Source organism: Lates calcarifer, linkage group LG6 (assembly GCF_001640805.2).
Source record: "Lates calcarifer isolate ASB-BC8 linkage group LG6, TLL_Latcal_v3, whole genome shotgun sequence".
Classification (NCBI taxonomy): Eukaryota; Metazoa; Chordata; class Actinopteri; family Centropomidae; genus Lates; species Lates calcarifer.
Window position 1 is genome coordinate 13792809 of NC_066838.1, and position 18691 is coordinate 13811499.

An 18691-nucleotide genomic window follows, 5' to 3' on the forward strand; every position below is an offset into this window, starting at 1 on the left:
TGCAGGTGCCATGATGCAGGTCTTCTGATATACATTTGAAAGAAGCTGACACATGTCCATGTTCTCTGGTGTTTTATCGAATTATCAAATGTGGCAGTTTTTTTATATCAAACTCAACTGATATTGAGGTAATACACAAAGAACAGTCACAATACATGAGAATTTATTTCTAAAACAGAGTTGGGTCTAGATAAAAATAGATAGGAAATAGGTAAAAAAAGAAAAAAAAGTATATTACATTTTCAAGAGGCTGTATGTCTTAAGTATATACAAAGTTCAAAATATACTGAATATGCCCAAAATTTGCTGTTGAACTAAAGGAGACTCTGAAATACATAAAATAGACTTTGCACCTTAATTTACAATCTTTTATCAAGACTAATGAATAAAAAGGAAATGGCAAACTTTTTTTTACCCTGCTGTTTTAGGGTGTAACCAAGACCGTTCTGTTGTACTTGCAAGTCAGTGGCAAAGTAAGACAAAATAAAACAAACTGTTTCCATTATAAATCATACTCTGAGGCAATGTCACATTTGAAGACTTTTGTGCATTTTAATCAAACAAATTACAAAAATAATCCTGTTTGAGTGTAATGTTCATACTGCAGAAATAAAGAAAGAAAGTAAGTCTCATGCCCAAATACAAAGAGACCTTTTTTTTTCTAAACTAGATACCATTCAAATTTCAGTTTTGTGGGCATTCATACTGTCATGGTAAAGTAAATTTAATAATAATATTTCCTCTGCACACACCAAGGGTATCAAACACTGACAGCAAAATGTAGTATTACTGTCATTATATAAAAACAATGCAGCATTTATACACTCATCTCCCTGTAAGACAAAAAACATGTAAACTTTGTGTCTCTGCATCAAACTGAACATTGCAGCTCAGAGTATGGTCTGTAAGTCAGTACAAGTGTAACTTCACAAACAGTTCTGGCTAGGCAATATAAAACACGCAGTGTTTCAGCTGCTATACTGATGCTCCCATGGGTGCACCAAAACAAACAAACAAAAACTGGAGAAAAGGACTGGGAGGCAGTGCTTAGGTGCTCCAGCAATATCCCATCAGCCAAGATCAGCTGGGGGATTGATTGGCCTTAGAGGACTGAGAGTGGCAGAGCTGGTTCCTGATCTGATGAGCTGGTGTGCATGTCTTTCCCAGAAACAGGACGACTGTCAGTGGACAGAACTGTTGAGCGTAGCTCAGCCACAGACGCGACTCATGTTTGTAACTCCGTGAGCCGACTATACAAGTTCACAATCCTTATCCTGACATCACAACAGCTTATGGTTCAGAATCTCCCAAACCATCCTTTTTCTGAAGTAGGGCATGTGTTTCTGTGAATAAGAAAAGACAGGTCATGTGAGCCATCAGTAGGACACACTCATGATGATTTCACCACATAAATCTTGTGTGTTGTAGCTGTTTGTAATTACCTGTGTGAATGTGATTGGCTTGTCTTTGGTAATGTAATCTGCATATTTGCATGTGAACATTCCACAGTCGCTACCATTCATCTGCTGTGGGATTTCCTGAGAGCAAAGGAGGAGCATACATGTTCATGAACATTCAAAAGTAAACTCTTGACTAACTCACAGTGCAAAAGGTCAAGCCTCCAGTGTCATGATAAATTTTGCTGTTGACGATACAACAGTATTAATACATTTTGTACAGAGATTCAGATAATCTAGCTTGTCTCATGTGAAACTGTAAAAAAGTCATTAGAAACACAAAGCAACATTATAAACACTGCTCTTTTAATGAGAAACACAGTACTAGTACAAGAACAAGATTTCAAAAGCCCTCCCTGTGTGTCTAGAGGGAGGAGTGCTCCTTAAATACAACCAGCCTAATGTGGACTGAATTAGCTAACTGAGCAACTGAAACTGACATTTTTATCGTACATTTCCACCAATACACTATAGGAAGCTAAGAAACATGTTTCTGTATGGCCACTTGATGGATGTGCCAGTGAAACAAAGTGGGCTGTATGCCAACAGATGATTGATAGGCTTTTCCCTCATATGTAGTGCTGATGGGGAGGACCCCCCCACCCCACCCCCCATCAGCCCCATTATCTGTCAAAGTACCCCAAGACATTACCCTCTTCTAAATTACTCATCAGATTATACAAATCGTCAGATTTAAACTTGTCAAATATATATTAAAAATTGACTTGACTGACATGAATAACTTCTTATTTTATTTCACTCTCACTTTGAACACAATGATATTCATGTCTTACACTTTCTCCAAAAGTATTTATGTCTACCACTACTAAACTAAGAAATTAATAAGAGCTTTACACAAAATTTGGTGATGGATTTACAATTAAAGCTAGTCCACTGGGAATGCTGCACTGCACTGTGAACCTGGACAAGCTGGCCAAAGTTGGAGGCACTGCAAGCTCCAAATACTGTAACCTGGAGCTTTCTGTTGATAATAGAAATGCATCTAGAATTCCTAAACGCATGATATTAGACAACACAGCATGACATGGCACAACAATGAAAACAGACTCCTTGATGCTCTTAACCTTCATATGTGCTGGACTTACATTGGGCTTTTTGCTGTGAAGAGTCCAACCTGAGGTATCCATTTCTTTGCCCTTCTTGTCCCTACTTTCCTGCTGCAGGTAATCACTGGAGAAACAACAATTAATTACTGTCTATACACATCCATGGCTCATAAAAATCTATTTGCTAAGTAACATTTGGCTCTCCAAATATAATATTCCCTTCAGTAAACAAAGACATCCGATATGGAAACTTACAATAATATTTTGCATGCTTCATCATTGTTTCCTCCCATTGAATCGAAGTACATGATGGCCTTTTTGCGGAAATCCACCACCTGAAAGAAAGAGTTGCACAATGAAAAACTGCAAAATGAATCCTATGATTGTTACTTTCAAGTTCACATGTATGGTCATTAACACTTACAGAGAGGCACCAGTGCACCCCCAAGTGGACAGGAACCAACAGGATGTCTTTAGAAAAGATGTCCATCTTTTTGGTCCAGCGGCGGACAGCAGAGTAGCCACTGCTGCGCAGCTTTGGATAGAAAAAAGTGTTGAATGTATTGACTGATGGCAGGCTGGAGTCCTTGCTGCGCTCGACCAGGAGGTTCATGTAAAAATTGATCACCTGAGAGATTAAGAATGGACAGTGTCAATCAACTGGATAAGCACTACTGCATGGCTCAGCTGTTCAACAAATATTTCATGCACAATATAACCGTGGTCATATAGGCATAACCAAAAGGTGAGTGTCCATCTGGTGCACACAGATCTTTGCTTGAGGATTTACCTCATCATTCAGCCAGTTGAGGTTGCTAAGGGTATGCAGGTCTTTGCGCGTAAGGCTGAGACCAAAGCCTTCGCTTAATACTTCATGAGGACTACCTCCTCTCAGCACCCTGTTCACCTCAGCCTCCATTTCCTTAATAGAAAGAGAGAGCACACATGAGAAGGCAGGAAATATTAGGTTAACCCTTATACTCCTTACATGTGAATTAGTTCCTGAGAAATGAGAACTAGCTGACATTTGTAACTGACCCTAATCCTATTCTGGATTTCTACATTTTTATTACTTATAATTTCTGATCATTTTGACTTAGATTAAATTTAACTTTGCTTTTCATTTTATTATCACTGGACAAACATGTAAATTGCATCAGTGAGGTGCACAACAGTATTTCTAAAAGGAAGAAATCATACATTCAGAAATACAATCTTCTAACTGAGAGCAAGTCGATTTAGTTTGGTCATTTAATAAATTCAAGCACAACAAAAATAGAAAAAGCATACCCCTGTGAGTTCGGGAAATTCTGGTTTCTCTTCCAAAGGCTTTGGTTCTTCTATCACAGGAGTCAAAGGAACCTCCTTCTCCAAAGGAACTCGAACATGGACCTCCACATCTGGGCTGCGTTGTCCCTCTTCAGACAGGCGCTGAGAATCAATAACAACAGGACACAGGTTAATGGGATAACAGGAGGTCGAGAAGCAATGGGTAGGATACAACTAAACTTGAAAGAGGGTTTCAGTGGTGAACGGTCACCTGTCGCAGCAGCTGGGCAGCCAGGGCCTCTTGCTCTTCTATCTGTCTCCGTCTTTCTCTCGCCCGAGAGTCGTACATACTAGTTCTACAGTGACAAAAACAAAAGTTTTCCTTGTGGTTCTATTCGAACATAATGTAAGTGAATAATGAATCAATTGTTTCATTAATAATTAAATTCAGTGGTGTGTACTTACAATTCTTTGATCCATAATTCAGCTTGGAAACATGGCACACTGCAAAGACAGAGTAATGTTATTGTGCATACAGATAAAACATTTGAGTTGCTGACTTGGTTTTTTCTTCACCTTACATGCCTAACACTTATGTGTCATGATGTGTGCTCATATAAACCATTATTTATTAAATAAACAGCATAAAACATGACAAGTTTAGATGTATATGTCTTTATAGAGAAATGTAGCTCGTCAAAGAACAAGAGGAACAAAATGACAACACTGACTGAAAACAAATACTAACCTTGAGCTGTCTTGCTTTTTACCCTTTTGCTCATTTACAATAATTACAGAGTCACCATCATGAGCTACAAGAGAAGACAAGGAGATTACAACCCAAGAAAAAATACAGAAACAAGCAAATATTCAATTCACTTATGACATCCTATTTTCATAATGCCTATATTAAGTATACACACGACCTATCCTACCTGATGACTGTGTGTCCTGAGAGGAGTTGTCCTGCAGAGCAGATGGGGAGGGGGCTGATGTGAGGGTAGCTGCTCTGCTGGAGCTGAGGTCCGTGTCCAGGGACCACGTCTGGATCCCTGGCCTGCTGGAGGCCCCCACTGGGCTGGGGAGGTTGCTTGAGCTCTGGCTCGACATCCCCCTTGGGCTGGGTGGGCTGCTGGTTCCCTCTGAGGTTCCTCCTGCCGCTGACCCAGCAGGGGAAGAGAACTGTAGCAGTCGGCGGCTGGTGGTCAGGAAGCTGGTGCTAAGGAGAGCGTGACAGGAGTAAACAGGTGAGAGAGCCAACACCATCCAGACACAATCAAATGGTTAAAGGTTACGAACAGATACATGAAAATGTATTTATTACTTATATGTACTACATATATAAATGAATTAAGCGTTTGTGATTGCAGTAAAGGTGGTTGCTCCCTCCTTGCATGATACTTCTAGCTACAAAGCATATATGCATCCTACTATTGAGTATGTATCAGAAATTACTAGCACTTTTGAAATTTCTGTTGGTTCTAAAGCAATGCAAGAAAAAAACTTGTTAATCTGTCATTCTAGGGTACACAGAGTGAGCAACTAACAAAAAAAACGATATGCCTCTGGAGCCACCCACTTGCCTGCATCTGACTTGTGTGTGTACTCTTTCTTCTGTGCCCCCCTATTCTGTATCCTTTTACATATTTCATTAACTGTTTGAATCCATTATTGCTGTAGTACCCTGTATTCATATGGATACGTACAAATCTCTGTGAGACCTCACAATGGCGTGTGAGCTGCCGTTGTGAAGGAAAGATGACTGACCACCAGAGACCATGGTCAGAAGCTGCCTGTAGACCTCTTTCTCCTCTTCACGAACAGACTGGACAAACAGAGAAGAACCAATAAATTAACAAAGAAATGCAACATCTGTATAAGTGGGAAAATCACATGGCGCCTTATTGTCCTGATGTCTGACCTCCTGTGCTGTGCAGTGGGGTCTGGCCCTGTGTATGCGGCCAGATGAGGTGCTGTGTGTAGGGCTCTGCACCACTTTAATGGGAAAGGTCTTCTCATACATGCTGGTGCAGGAGCTGCTTGTGGTGTTCAGTCCACTTAAGAAACTGCACACACAAAATGACAGTTTGGTCACCCTCAACTAACAATAGTTCATGCAGTACAGGAGTAAACCATGTAACAAAAAAAAATAATAATAATAATAAAAAAAACCCACAATGCCTCACACTAAAAAAAGTTTTTTTAATGTAAGGTTTACCTTGGTGTTCCATATGGTCGGAGGTTTAGGGGTCTGCCTAGCCGTGGAGAAGGCTGTAATTTAGGGGTGATGGAGGGTGGCAAGTTCACTGAATGCCCATTTGTTTTTGGTACCTCACGATGTGTAGGACTCATGCACACTTGTCGCCTGCAGACTTTTGATCCCATTATGGACTTCTCATTGCGTGACCATTCTAGAGTAAAAGGGGGGGGGGGGGGGGGGAGTAGTACAGTAATTAACTTCTCTCCAAGAGCTAAATGACTGCACAAAGCCTATGAACCTTGACGCAAAAGCTTTTACAATGCTTGAAGTGATATGTGTACCTGATTTGGATGTTTTCCACTCCAAAGTTGTTGATGGAGCAGCAAACGTCTCATCCAAAAAGTTCCTTCCAGAGATCTTTATCCAAACAAACACAAAACATGTTTACATAAAAGCAAAAAATGTTTTGACACATTTAAAGTCAAGCCCCTAAAATTCATTCCTTACCGGCCTCCCTGCCCATGCTGGTGTTGCTGCTGATGATGTTGAGGGCTGAGGCTCTCCAGGTGGAGGACCAGGGGAGGCAGGAAGTATGTTTCTCAAGGTAGGGCTTACATTGTTCCTCATCCATGTAGCCACACTGGAGCTATGAGTTTTAACCCCTTCAGCTGCAGTCTTGACTGTGTCAATAAGATCCCCTACATAAATTTGAAGCAAAAAGGCAAGACTGTAAGTAAGGTATTACTGATTTGACTGATCCTCAGAGACTGAAACCATAATATGTAACGAAGTGATTTGCAGTTACCCATTCGTGATCTCTTTATCATTAAGCCATCTTGGTCGATATTATGTCCATCTTCCAAACTTGAGGAAAAAAACAGATTGATGCTAATTCAGTTAATAACACATTCCATCCATTTCAACCGACTGGAAATACAGTTTTCTTCACATTACAAACGATCGTTGAAACGCTGAATGACCCGCAAGGCAATGAAAAGCGGCTCTACAGAAACGCATTAAATAACAGTAAACCTCAAAGCAACTTGAGGTCTGTTGAATTGCTGTGTCTTTTTAAACACACTGTCATTTGATCACACAGGGGGACTGATGCTCATACCATTCAATTGGTCTTTTCCTCCTCATCTGACCATCTCCCGGTGGCCGGTGTGCATCTGAGTGCTCCACAGCTGGTACACCATTGCGAAGATTGGCAAAGCTTGTCTCTATCCATTCGTAGATTTTATTCAACATGGCTCAAAAGTTTTACAAATAGCGCCGCTGGTGTAAAGATAAATCGCTAAGGCTGCTTCAGTCTACCTGTCAATATAGTACAACCAAATTAAGCTAATACGCCTCATTCGACTGAGGCGGGTTAGCTGAGGCAGTTTGGAAGGCTAACACTCCTCACAATTATCATTTTACTTTCCCACGACACGAGCTAACCGTTAGCTGGTTAGCTGAGAATTCGCTAGTTGCCTAGCTAGCACACTATGCTAACTACCCTGCTAGCTAACGTTGTTAGCTACACGGCTAATTTATGGAAGTGTGTTTAAATTCCGACAGGAGTGCGATAAGTCGCAACCAATGCGTTCGGAAAAACGGCTATCATTTTGAGTAACACCCTAACTCATCTCTATATCCTTAACGTCACTTTAAATTGCATATAAACTCGTTGAAGAATAACATCTCCCGCTTCTTCCTCATTCAAAACCACAACATGGCTGAACAGGACGCGCTACCATCGCACGCTGTGATTGGCTGACTGCGTGCTGTAATTGTGAGTGCACCACACACTCACTGGTTGATCACAGACTGAGGAGAGCATTTAATGTCACGTCACAGCCGCCGGTACTGACTTGGGAGCACAGGTTTATTTCTATCATATGCAGACACCACATGCACGCGAAGAGTTTGGCGCTTGGCCCACTGTCTCAGTCACTTCCACGCCCCGTGTGTCTGTCACACTTGTTCAAATACAGATACGTGTGGAGGAATTGCCATTTTTGTCTGCGCTGAATTTCCTCATTCATTCCTTCTTGAGTATGTTCTCGGGGTTCTTTATCATTCATAATTAGGCATAACAGCCTATTCGAAGTAGTTTTTCCCTTCAGTCTGAAATTGGCAGCAAAAATGCAAACCTAGGGGAAAACCTGCTAAGCCGATAGACAAATGCAGCAACGATATATGATGTTTAAACCTATTAATCACGTTATTTTATAGTGTAATTTGTCCAATAGCCGTCATAAGATACAGTAGGCATGGCATGGTATCATAAGCAGCATATTGGAGGATGAGTGAGGAGCCACAGACAGATTATTGTTATATCACCTGTCAATATATCACTGAAAATGTACAACTGAAGTTAAGTTCCCAGTTGCCCTGTCCTGCTGAAAATACATACACACACAAACATATATATATATATATATATATATATATATATATATAGGTGGTGTATATATATATATATATATATATATATATATATATATATGACATCTTAATATATAACTTCTTAAATCAGAAGGAGTCAGTGAGCGCAGTCATACACATTCACCCTTTAATAATTGAATACAGTAACATCAATACTACAGTGAAATGCTCTTTGTATTACTGCATCAATATAATCAAATAAAGGTAATCCAAGGCCACTTTATAAGACTTATAGATTTGTTTCAATCTTTAAGTTCACCATTTATCATTTAGCACACACTTTCTGAAATATATCTTTCTGTCATAAAAAAATAAACTTCAAATGTCATGAAATATAGCATTCAAGCCCCTCCACAAATGCAGGCCTTATCAAAAGTTACAGCAAATCCATGCAAGTATGGCACGGTCATGTTTATATTTATTTAGCATGTGTCACCACCTCAAACTAATGATAAAAGACCAAAAACTATAATGCCAACAATTAAACTAAATATTTTTTCATGAAAAAAATAGTCTAAACAATCTTCATTCAAAAGATTTGAGGTTCAAATGCACATATTAGACAAATGACACACCGATAATAAACACTGCAACAATGTGAATGCATTGAATGACAGCCTCATAGTTATATGGAGCAGAAATCAACATATTGACCATACAGTGTACAGTGTGTAACAAATCAAGGCAGAGATGAGTAGCAACATCCCAAATCCAATAAATAACATTTTCAGATTGTCATTCAAAAGACAGAAAAACATGTCACCTACCCTCAGTTCTTGTAATTCACAGTACTGAGATGACATTGGATATAACTGAAAACACAGGGAGAGTCTTTAATTCTTTTTTAAAGTTACGTTTGCGCTTTCAGTAACTATATCAACACCCACAGCAACAGTCCAATGATGGGATGACTGTACTTGGCATAGTAAGGGCTTTTTTTTAGGAGTCATGCATGATGTACTGTTGATCAAATACCCCCTAAAGAGCACTGACATCTATTGTTTGCAGGAGATTTTTGATACAAATGCAAGCATGGATATATGACACCCATACAGACACTCACAGAATGTTTTCTCTATGTTAAATGAAGTAAGATCACGGATCACTGAATGTTTCTGGCTAGTAAAGCTAATAAGCTAACCCCACAACGTGGTAAGGGTTCCCAAACATGCTGGAGAGGAGGGAGAGGTTACAGACATCTTGGGTGTGAATACTGACATACTGTACGTCTATGTACACTTGTATCTGTACAAGAGATTCACAAAGTATCTGTGACCTTGTCAGTATCAGGCAAAAAATAAAGCTGTTTCAATTGGAAGCACTGTCAACACAATCACCAAAATTTAAAAGACTCTTAACATGTCTGTTTATATTTTTCATACTGGTGCATCCCTTGTCTGTAGGTCAGGAAGGTAGGGTTTTTACTCTTGTTTTGTTCCGAAGATTTGGAGGAAGAAGGAGAAGATGTAGATGATATCTAGGTAGATGTTGAGAGTGGCAAAGACATACTCCTCTGGACTCATGGTGTACCGCTTGTTCCCCATGAGGAGCTGGGTGTCAAAGGCCAAAAACTGCAACAGAAAATAAAACAGCAAGTAAGACATCTTTTTGTTTGTGTCTGATTCTGATTATGTACATCATGACCTTTTTAATCAGTAATAATTTGAAAGTGTACTCTTACCATGGTGAACAGAATGGCTCCCAAGGCAGCATAGATAGCATCCAACCACGGAACCTAAATAGCAATACTGACTTGATTAGATGTGATTCCAGTATTGAGATCACCACGTAAAAGGTCTTATAGTCAATTTATATGCTCATGTCATGTGACTATATCTCGGTTATCTGAAAATCCTCCACATTCGAATCGTGCATATCACGCAGCTGGTGTGAGCACTCGATTTGGATAGTTGTACTTACATATTGAAAGGGAAGGACGAGTGCCAGCACCAGTCCAGAGATGAACATGACCATGCAGAAGACAAAGAGCACGCCCTGGTATGATGTCACATCAAACTGGATGGAGAAAGCACATGAAGTCAGACCTCAGTATGTTTATCTACCTGTGTGAAAACGCTCACTCTCATATCAGATAAAAACAGAAAAGTACAGGATAGGAGAAATAATATTTTTCTCACCTTAGTTTGGAAGCTGAAGATTGTGACCAGGAGGCAAACTGCTACTGTGATGCCCAGACACATCACCACTGACTTAGTGTTATAGAAGCTATTAAAACAAGAAACATGCAAAACAAATGTTTCAAACTACTCAAGCTATAAAAGAAAAATTATACCATACAGAATCTGAAGAAGGAAAGCCACCACAAAACATGATGCAAAGTAAAACAATATAGTCACATGATGCAGTAAACAAACAAAAAGTATACCTGGACAACATCCCTGTCATGTAGGAGAGGGAGAGGGTCTGTAATGGGAAATGTGTTAGTCCATATGTGCATATATGAAAATGCAGGAATTTATTCAAATCTCAGTCCACTTCAGGACAAGTCATGAATGGACAGCATCAATTAATTTTCACAAAATATTTTAAAATCTTGTTTAAGATCATTATAACTGTTGACTTGCAATCATTTAAGGGGTGAAAGTTAAACATTAACAAATATAATTAATGTATATATGTACTATTTGATATTCTAAACCTAAACCTGTGTAACTAATAAAAAGCAGAACATTTAGTCTATACATGAATATGTACAATAAAAACATATGTACATAAACACATATCACCCTTGTACTTACAAAGATGGCAAGCAGAATCAGATTCCATGGAAACTGTCTCCTGTGGAAGTGAAGAAAGAGTTCCAATATTTCAGGTGATATATGTCTTTATTGTTATTTTGAATTTTATCTATTATTCATTTTTGGTGATGTGCACTGAAGTTTGGGAACTTTTAACTTACCTTGGTGCAGAGCAGCAAGACAGAGTCAGATAAGTGACAAAGAACACAGCACTGTTAAACAACAGAAATATTGTCAGATATGATGTTAGATATAAATGACACGAACCAAAAATGCAGAGTAACAGTATTACTGACTTGAGACTGTGTAAACTTGTTACTTACTAAGAGGCCCAGTACCACCCAGGGTTGGATTGAATGTAGTCCTTCACAGGGTCACTACAAGTATGATGAAAGTATGATAGTATTAAGCACACCGCCCAGTGACTTTTAACAGAACAACTTGATCAGTATTGTTAAACATGAAAAAAAAAATGAAAAAGATTTGTCTCACCAGAATGTGAAAAGAGCCACAATAGCAAGAGTGACCAAAAGCTGGATCATCAAGATGGCGTACACCTAAAAGAAAGCAAGTTTGAGTGAAAAAAGTTGTGTGTGTAATGGTATGTGCAGCTGAGGTCAATTCAGCATTCGCAACAGAACTAATATTGTTATCGATGCGATGAGAAAGCTTTTGATACCTTACGGATGAAGACCCTCCTAATGTTGCGATCATCCCAGGTGAACTCTGTGAGCATCTCAACATCATTGTAGCAAGGAGCACTGGTGCCTGGAGAATACATTTGCTTAAAACTTTTTGGATTTACAATGCATTTCTCAGCTAATATGTACCACTGCGAAATCCCAAATCACAGAATATATATTGTCAAATCTGTTAAAAATAATGACCGATGAACTTACCCGCAGTGGCTTCCTCATAGCTGGGAGGAGCTGGTGCCACTAATGCCTGCCCACTGGAGGAGCCATTGGTGGCCTTGTTTGCAAGTGACAGCTGATAGCATGAAAGATGAATAATTTATTATCCTTCAGCCTATAGTCTGTTACTCATTTAAGCTGGCAGTAAATGAATATTTAAAGAAAAATGTCCCCCTAAATTTAAATTGGACTTTACTTTAATTTGCAGTCTTGACTGTAAAATGTTCCACATGCTTTTGATGTTGCACATGGTTTAGGTACAGTCCCCCAGACTGTCAGTAAATTATTCATATAACCAACGTGAGATAAACATACATACACACATCTCAAGTGTTTTCATCACTTAGGAGTGCTTTCACTCGTTGACATATAAACTGACATTTCCAGTGCTTTCAACTTTAACCCCTCAACTTCTTTCAGTGCTCACACTTCAACTGCTTTTTAAAAATGGTTTCAGTGTCCACACAACCAGACACCTCAGCTGTTTTTTTCTCTCAACTAGCTAGCCTACTTTCAGCTCTTACCTTTCCACTGACACATCAGCTGTTTTCTGTGCTAACACACCAATTATATTTTCAACTGCTCTCAATACTCAGCTGACCATCTCCAGCACCTTCACTTCAACTGAAATAAAAACTGTTTTCATCTGCATCACTTCATCTAACAGTTGTTAGTGTGTTCTTTTTTTAATTCAGCTGAAATCTCAGCTCATAGTAGTGCTAGCCTCGCGTTCAGCTGACATGTCAGCTGCTTTTAATAATTTACACTTCAACAGACACACAGACTGCTTCATCTTCAAATGTTACTCTCACACATTTCATGCAACACATTAACTTCTGACACATTGGTAGTGTTTATAACTGCAATTATAACCTATTATATTAGAGTTTTGATAGTTTCGATAGGGTTGACAGAATCCTATATCCAGTGGTTAGGTTACAGTTAGTTTGTGCCATGTATAATGCACAAGCTTACAAGGCTGGATTACCAACCGGGCAGAGCAGGCAACAACCCTGGGCTAATTCATATCATTTAGGTCTACAAACATGATTTTAAAAATTGTACCATTAAAGTATAATATCAGCTATGGCATGTCCTCCATCCTCCACCTCCATCCTCCCTTGAAGCTGTGTTTTATCAAATTGCTTTACTTTTTCTGTGTGTCTTGTTGTTAACACACAAAACCTTCAGTCAAACATTGTTATTCCCTCACAAATGCCCACAATTATTCCTTGAAGCCCAGGGTAACATGCTCAAATTGCTTTTGTTGTCTGACCAACAGTCAAAAACCCCAAAGATGTTTATCATCACAGAAAGCTGATAAATTGACAAATGTTTTAGAAGCTATTATCAGTGCATTTTTTTGCATAGAAATTACTCAAAAGGAAAAAAAAAATCAGTTATCAAGATTGCTGACAATTAATTTTCTGTCAGTCACTAACCAAGTATCGTTGAGCACAGGTTAGTTTCTTGGTACCTAGAAAAATAATTACACTGTCATATACAGTGAGGGTCAACAGGGGCCCACCAACAAATGTTTGATCCAGAGCTCCGTAACAGATTGATCCGGCCATGGTCACAGAGCATCGATTTCTCTAAAAGATAATTAACCGGCGGTTTTTGAAAGACCCAGGAGGTCGTTTAAAATACTGAGACACTACCCGCCTTTCTTACCGTATTTACAGTATCCCGAAATGCTACTCTAGCCATCTAGGTGGATATGAGAAGCACAAACTGGTACCAGGCCACACTAAGTTAAAATAGCACGCTTTTCCAGAGCTACAGAGAGAAATTGGTTGTCATGGTGACGCAACGTGTAAAACAACCGGTGACGCATTTCAGTCACATAAACTCAGGTAACGCTGAACATCTTAGCATTACACAACACAAAAGTACTACATAACCATAATGTTAAATATTAAAACAGGATTAAATTTATTCGCAAACTACTCTGTGTTACAGCTTTTGAATCCAGCGGGATTTTGTGGCTAGAAATACTATGCTGCAGGACCAAAACTCAGCCATTAATGCACGATTCAAGCACTAGTGAACAGTTTAATTTCTCACATATATACAATGACTAAATCTAGTGGTACTGAAAACTGAATAGCCTGCATTACCATCAATAGCGGGATTAAAGGGATGAAGTAGAGGCACGCATATAAACTGTTACGTAATAATACAGGCCACATACAGAATTTTTAAATAGCTGTATTTTTAAAAATGTAATTAGCAATAGATATGGATGGAAAGATTAATTGACTGACACGATTAGTTCATACCTTGCCCTGTGTCATGATGGCTGTCTGTCCTCCTGCAGTTGGCTGTCTTGTTCTGTAAGCCAACCAGTCAGTGGGGCTCTAGTGTCTCCTTTCTTGATATTGTAGTTGCAAAGTCTATGGACTGACCGTTGTGAAAAACAGTGCTCTTCTTGCTTGCTCAGACTGGATAGTCTGTGACGATATAGTGATGTAATCCCAAAACAACGCAGTTAAGACTCGTGCAGATACCCCTCCCTCACCCACAGAGGGATGTTCTAGTAGCATCCAGGTGAAGCTGCGCCATAGAGAAAAGCTGGGACCGTACCACAGCACCAGGAAAAAAAGGGGAGGACGGATGCCTGCATGATGCGTGGTGAGGAGAGAGGTCCAGAGAAATCTGGAAATCTGGTCTGCAGCAAAAAAAAAAAAAAAAAAAAAAAAAAAAAGTAGGAGATGGGGACAAGAGGGGCTACAATATTTGGAAATTTGAAACATTTACAGCAAGGACTGATGCTTTTTATCAATGTTTTCGGTAAATTTAAATGGTCATCTTGCTTTCTCTTTACCTGAAGAACAAGTGGCGTTTTTCAGTGAAGGTGAGCAATCTACAGCTGTTTACTTTTAAGTTAAGTTATTAACATGGTACTGGTGCAAAATAGTTTTTCTACATTTTTAATTAAATCAGAAGAACATTTGGGAGAACATTTCCCCCTTTTAAAGATGTAGTAAATTACAATATCTCATGTTGCACCACTTTGGGATTATCTGGAAACCCTATCTGATACAACAGAATGCATATCAAAAACATCAATAAGCTACTTAATAGAAATTCCACTAAAAGAAATAAATATTCATTATAAACAATATGAACTTTTTATTTAAAAGTGCAAAGAACAGAGACATGTTAAGACAATACAGAGGAAATGTCCTGTAGATGGTGCAGAAAAAGTATTCAAAGTAAAAGTGACCTACTGTTGGTTGCTCTTTTCAATAACAAATCCTGAAGAAAAACAACAGAAATCAAAAGTACAGTGCAAGAAGTATTGTAGAAACTCAAATTAGAGACTGGTTTACATGCTAGTAAAAACCTTACTTCTTTGGATATTCATTCAACTGTATAAATGATTATCTTTTCATGGGTTTGTTGAAACTTGAGAGTTACTCATCCCCATGGGGTAACTGAGAGATTACATTAATTCATCATCTCCCTGTAGGTGAGACAATAACTTATCTGGAATACTTAATGGAATGACACAGGAATTTTGGGCAGGGCTGACAAAGTTTCCAGCAATTTACTTGACAAAGGACAGTAGATATGACCATGTTCCCAAAGCATCCCTACATAGAAAAGCAACATTAAAAAAGCAACAATGTAAACATATAATAACTGAAGCTGAATTGTATTTTAATCTACCAAACACCCCTTCTGAGCTTTGATTTTCTTCATTGGTACATTTGGCAAAGTGCAGACCTCTGACTACTCTGATCAAACACATCAGGTTACTACTTTCAGTCACACAAAACTGGTATAACACATTTCAAACCAGTAAAACATAAATGGATATATGGCCCATCTCTTCAAAACATCTCTCCCTCCCCTCTGGTTCCCTCCAGTCTCAGGTCTGTGTCGTTTCTACCCAGGGTGAACAGACTAACGACAGCCATCAAAGCTGCCAGCATCATAACAGCACAGCCTCCAAACATGTGCCTAGTACCGCTGCCACCCTCTCCTCCACCGGTTCCTGATACCTCCCCATGGAGGGCCAGCAGCCCCAGGCAGGCCAGCAGATGCAGAGGCAGGCGGAACCAGGCCAGCACACCAGCCCGCTTCTCCTCTGAGATAACCCTGCCCTGGAGAAAGCTGACTGCTGGGAAGTAGAGGCCACAGGCCAGCTCCAGCAATAGGAAGGCCAGAAAGGATTCATGAGGTCTAGGCTGACCTGGGGCGGTGGAAAAAGTCAGCATGAAGAAAGAGAAGAAAGCCATCAGCACAGCCAGGCAGAGCACATGGCCAGGCTGTAGACGGTAGCGAGTGGAGGTGGCTAAACGGTACAGCAAGGAGCCTGCCATGCTGGCAGCCATCAGGCAAGAGAACACTATTCCTAAAGGAGGCCCATGAGGGTCCAGTACTGGGGTCCACAGGAAAACAAAAATGTAGAGGACACTTTCAAACAGAGCCTGCACTCCACCCAACAGCATGACTCTCCTGTCTGAAAGCAGGCAGCGCAGCCCTTCATGGCAGCTGCGTGAGAACCTGGCCTTTGCAGACAAACGGGTCAAACCTCCGTTTGGAGCGCCAAGAAGAGGTGTCTGTTTGTCTCCTTCTGGACCTCCCTCAGCCTCTTCCTTGCCCCAGTCTGTTAGCACCACCCAGCCACAGCACACAAGGCTGGGGACAGCCAGGAGAAAGGGAGCCACTGGCCCTAGGTGGAGCCACTCAGCCAGCAAGTTAGCCACCAGCCCTGCTCCAACAGCGAGCCCGTGGTTCCAGGTAGCAGCTTTGGTGAAGGTGCTGGGGATCCACTCCTTGGGAAAATCATGGACGTCGACATGTCGGTGCACATACCAGGCTTCAAATGAAGTGGTGAGCAGGGATGTGGACAGGCCCCCCAGGACACGGCCCACAATCAAAACAAAATAGTCTCTGGACAGCTTTGTGAGACAACAAGCAGAGTAGGACAGGCAGAAGAGAAGACATGTCTGTCTGCGGCCCAAGGCTTGAGGGAGCCAGCCTGAGAAAGGAGCAAACAGAACACAGGATGCCAGGCCACACACATATAAGATGGCTATTTGAGATTCCAGGAAGCTGTAGTGGCGGTAAAGTTTGTAGAGGTAAGGACCCTGGAGCCAGTCTGCCCACAAAGCCAAAAGGTATGCCCGGAGGAATACACTCTGGAAGCGACGGAAGGCTGGGTTGGCTACAGCAGTAGGAGTAGATTGAGGTGGGGTGAGGCGACGTGCTGTGAGCTCGAGGCCAACACACAGGGCCAGCAGGAAAATTATGGCAAGATATGTTGTCACCAACATGGTGTGATAAACTGCACCCAGTTGAGGTCAAACCTGAGGTCTTGGGACGTTTTCAGCTCTCTTCTCTCTGTTTCTCAGCACCTGTGGAGAGACGAGGTGAATAAGAAGTATATGTGGTCAGCTTTAGCTTCTGATTCACAGCTTCCAACTCAGTAGATTACAGGAAGACTATTTAGACATTCTAGATCAAACCTTAACCCTTTTTCATATTTGTGAAACATTTATTTTATTTGTTGAAGCCAAAAGAAAAAGTCAATTTCACAGTTTTCCCTCATTCAGACAACACCAGACCAGGTCTAGAGCAGAAAAACTGTGTGCAAGTCGGATGGATACATATAGAGCTGCATAATCCTTGAATGATCAGATTTATTAAATATAAAACATAATGTGATGGAAAAAAAAGTCCCAGTGAGCAGTCTGTCCTGTCACAAAGAAAACCATTATACAGAGTAATGCCAGCTGGCAGGAATGATTCCCACTATACTATTCTTTGGACTAGTCTAACCCAGAGACAAGTTTAAGTGGTTTTTTATATAGACCTTGTCTGTTTAAGAATACTTAACTTTTCCCTTAATTTCCGGAAGCGTCGTGGGAGAGCAGCGTTTACGTACCCACTGAATAATTTAGTTGGTGGCTCGACTAGTTATTTTGTCGGTAACTTAGCTAATAAGGTCAACTTCTGTAAATTTGGTCACTCAACAAAACCGCATCACCTCGCTATGGCAGTATAACATTTATTTTGCGTGCATTAATACTGATTAGTGACCTATACTTTGACTTTAACACGTATCTAATTGCTAGCTCTCAGTTGCACCTACATTATATTGTTATTTAGCTAACGCTAGCCTACAAGCTAACCTGCTACTGAGATGAAATCGTTCTAATTTGTGCCACCAACCTGATTGTTTTTTACTATACTGTCTCTTACTTCATGAGATATCTTACCGTGTCGTTTGACAGCGGTCCCATAGTAATGATACGACGTAGAAGATGATAACATTAAACTTAACCAGCTAAGTGATACTGGGGGATGCGGCTAGGCAAGTGTGTAACTAGCAAACACTTCCGGGTTCCGGCATCTGCTACTTCACCACAAGGTGGCATTCCTACTGTGTTTTTGCACTACCGGGGGTAGGAGAAAGATGTTCCATGTTTACGAAGATCCAGTAACTCGGGTTCTCTCAGGGGAACAGTCAAGTCTAAAGGTTGGATTTTATTTATTTACTAGTAGTTCGTTATTTGAGGCAAGTATGCGGTGGTTTTTCCGTGGTATTCTGATTAAATCGACATACAGACTCCAAAAA

General features: G+C 40.3%; 3 protein-coding genes across 4 annotated transcripts; all 3 read right to left on the bottom strand.

The window, feature by feature from the left end:
• Nucleotides 1–57: 57 nt before the first annotated feature.
• On the bottom strand, nt 58–7758 carry senp1 (SUMO specific peptidase 1). Its single transcript, XM_018666062.2, has 18 exons — nt 7111–7758; nt 6799–6857; nt 6501–6691; nt 6335–6410; nt 6012–6204; nt 5715–5859; nt 5500–5618; nt 4729–5012; nt 4542–4605; nt 4259–4297; nt 4065–4149; nt 3815–3955; nt 3315–3446; nt 2949–3152; nt 2780–2859; nt 2564–2648; nt 1443–1538; nt 58–1343 (listed from the first exon to the last, which is right to left on the bottom strand). The coding sequence occupies exons 1-18, from the start codon at nt 7242–7244 to the stop codon at nt 1281–1283; spliced, it is 2190 nt and encodes a 729-aa protein (XP_018521578.1). The 5' UTR covers nt 7245–7758; the 3' UTR covers nt 58–1280.
• Nucleotides 7759–8531: 773 nt separating this feature from the next.
• Nucleotides 8532–14728, bottom strand: LOC108876431 (protein lifeguard 2). Of its 2 annotated transcripts, none has more exons than XM_018665930.2 (12): nt 14382–14728; nt 12085–12175; nt 11865–11953; nt 11678–11742; nt 11509–11562; nt 11347–11397; nt 11186–11225; nt 10813–10850; nt 10565–10652; nt 10347–10442; nt 10108–10161; nt 8532–9997 (listed from the first exon to the last, which is right to left on the bottom strand). In XM_018665930.2, the coding sequence occupies exons 1-12, from the start codon at nt 14394–14396 to the stop codon at nt 9848–9850; spliced, it is 831 nt and encodes a 276-aa protein (XP_018521446.1). In that variant the 5' UTR covers nt 14397–14728; the 3' UTR covers nt 8532–9847. The 2 variants fall into 2 exon arrangements, with proteins under 2 accessions (XP_018521446.1, XP_018521445.1); XM_018665929.2 differs by lacking the exon at nt 14382–14728 and adding an exon at nt 13774–13926.
• Nucleotides 14729–15210: 482 nt separating this feature from the next.
• mfsd5 (major facilitator superfamily domain containing 5) lies at nt 15211–18476 on the bottom strand. The gene is made up of 2 exons (XM_018665928.2): nt 18333–18476; nt 15211–17468 (listed from the first exon to the last, which is right to left on the bottom strand). The coding sequence occupies exon 2, from the start codon at nt 17385–17387 to the stop codon at nt 15939–15941; it is 1449 nt and encodes a 482-aa protein (XP_018521444.1). The 5' UTR covers nt 17388–17468; nt 18333–18476; the 3' UTR covers nt 15211–15938.
• Between the last annotated feature and the right edge of the window lie 215 nt (nt 18477–18691).

Coding starts and splice junctions, on each gene's coding strand:
- senp1 (XM_018666062.2), bottom strand. CDS start 7,244: ATGTTGAATAAAATCTACGAATGGATAGAGACAAGCTTTGCCAATCTT. Junction 6,858..7,110: donor AGGAAAAGACCAATTGAATG/GTATGAGCATCA, acceptor TTTTTCCTCAAG/TTTGGAAGATGGACATAATA. Junction 4,298..4,541: donor AAAAAGCAAGACAGCTCAAG/GTTAGTATTTGT, acceptor CTGTCTTTGCAG/TGTGCCATGTTTCCAAGCTG.
- LOC108876431 (XM_018665929.2), bottom strand. CDS start 13,809: ATGGCTAGAGTAGCATTTCGGGATACTGTAAATACG. Junction 11,226..11,346: donor TCTTGCTGCTCTGCACCAAG/GTAAGTTAAAAG, acceptor TCACTTCCACAG/GAGACAGTTTCCATGGAATC. Junction 10,443..10,564: donor TCTTCAGCTTCCAAACTAAG/GTGAGAAAAATA, acceptor TTCTCCATCCAG/TTTGATGTGACATCATACCA.
- mfsd5 (XM_018665928.2), bottom strand. CDS start 17,387: ATGTTGGTGACAACATATCTTGCCATAATTTTCCTGCTGGCCCTGTGT.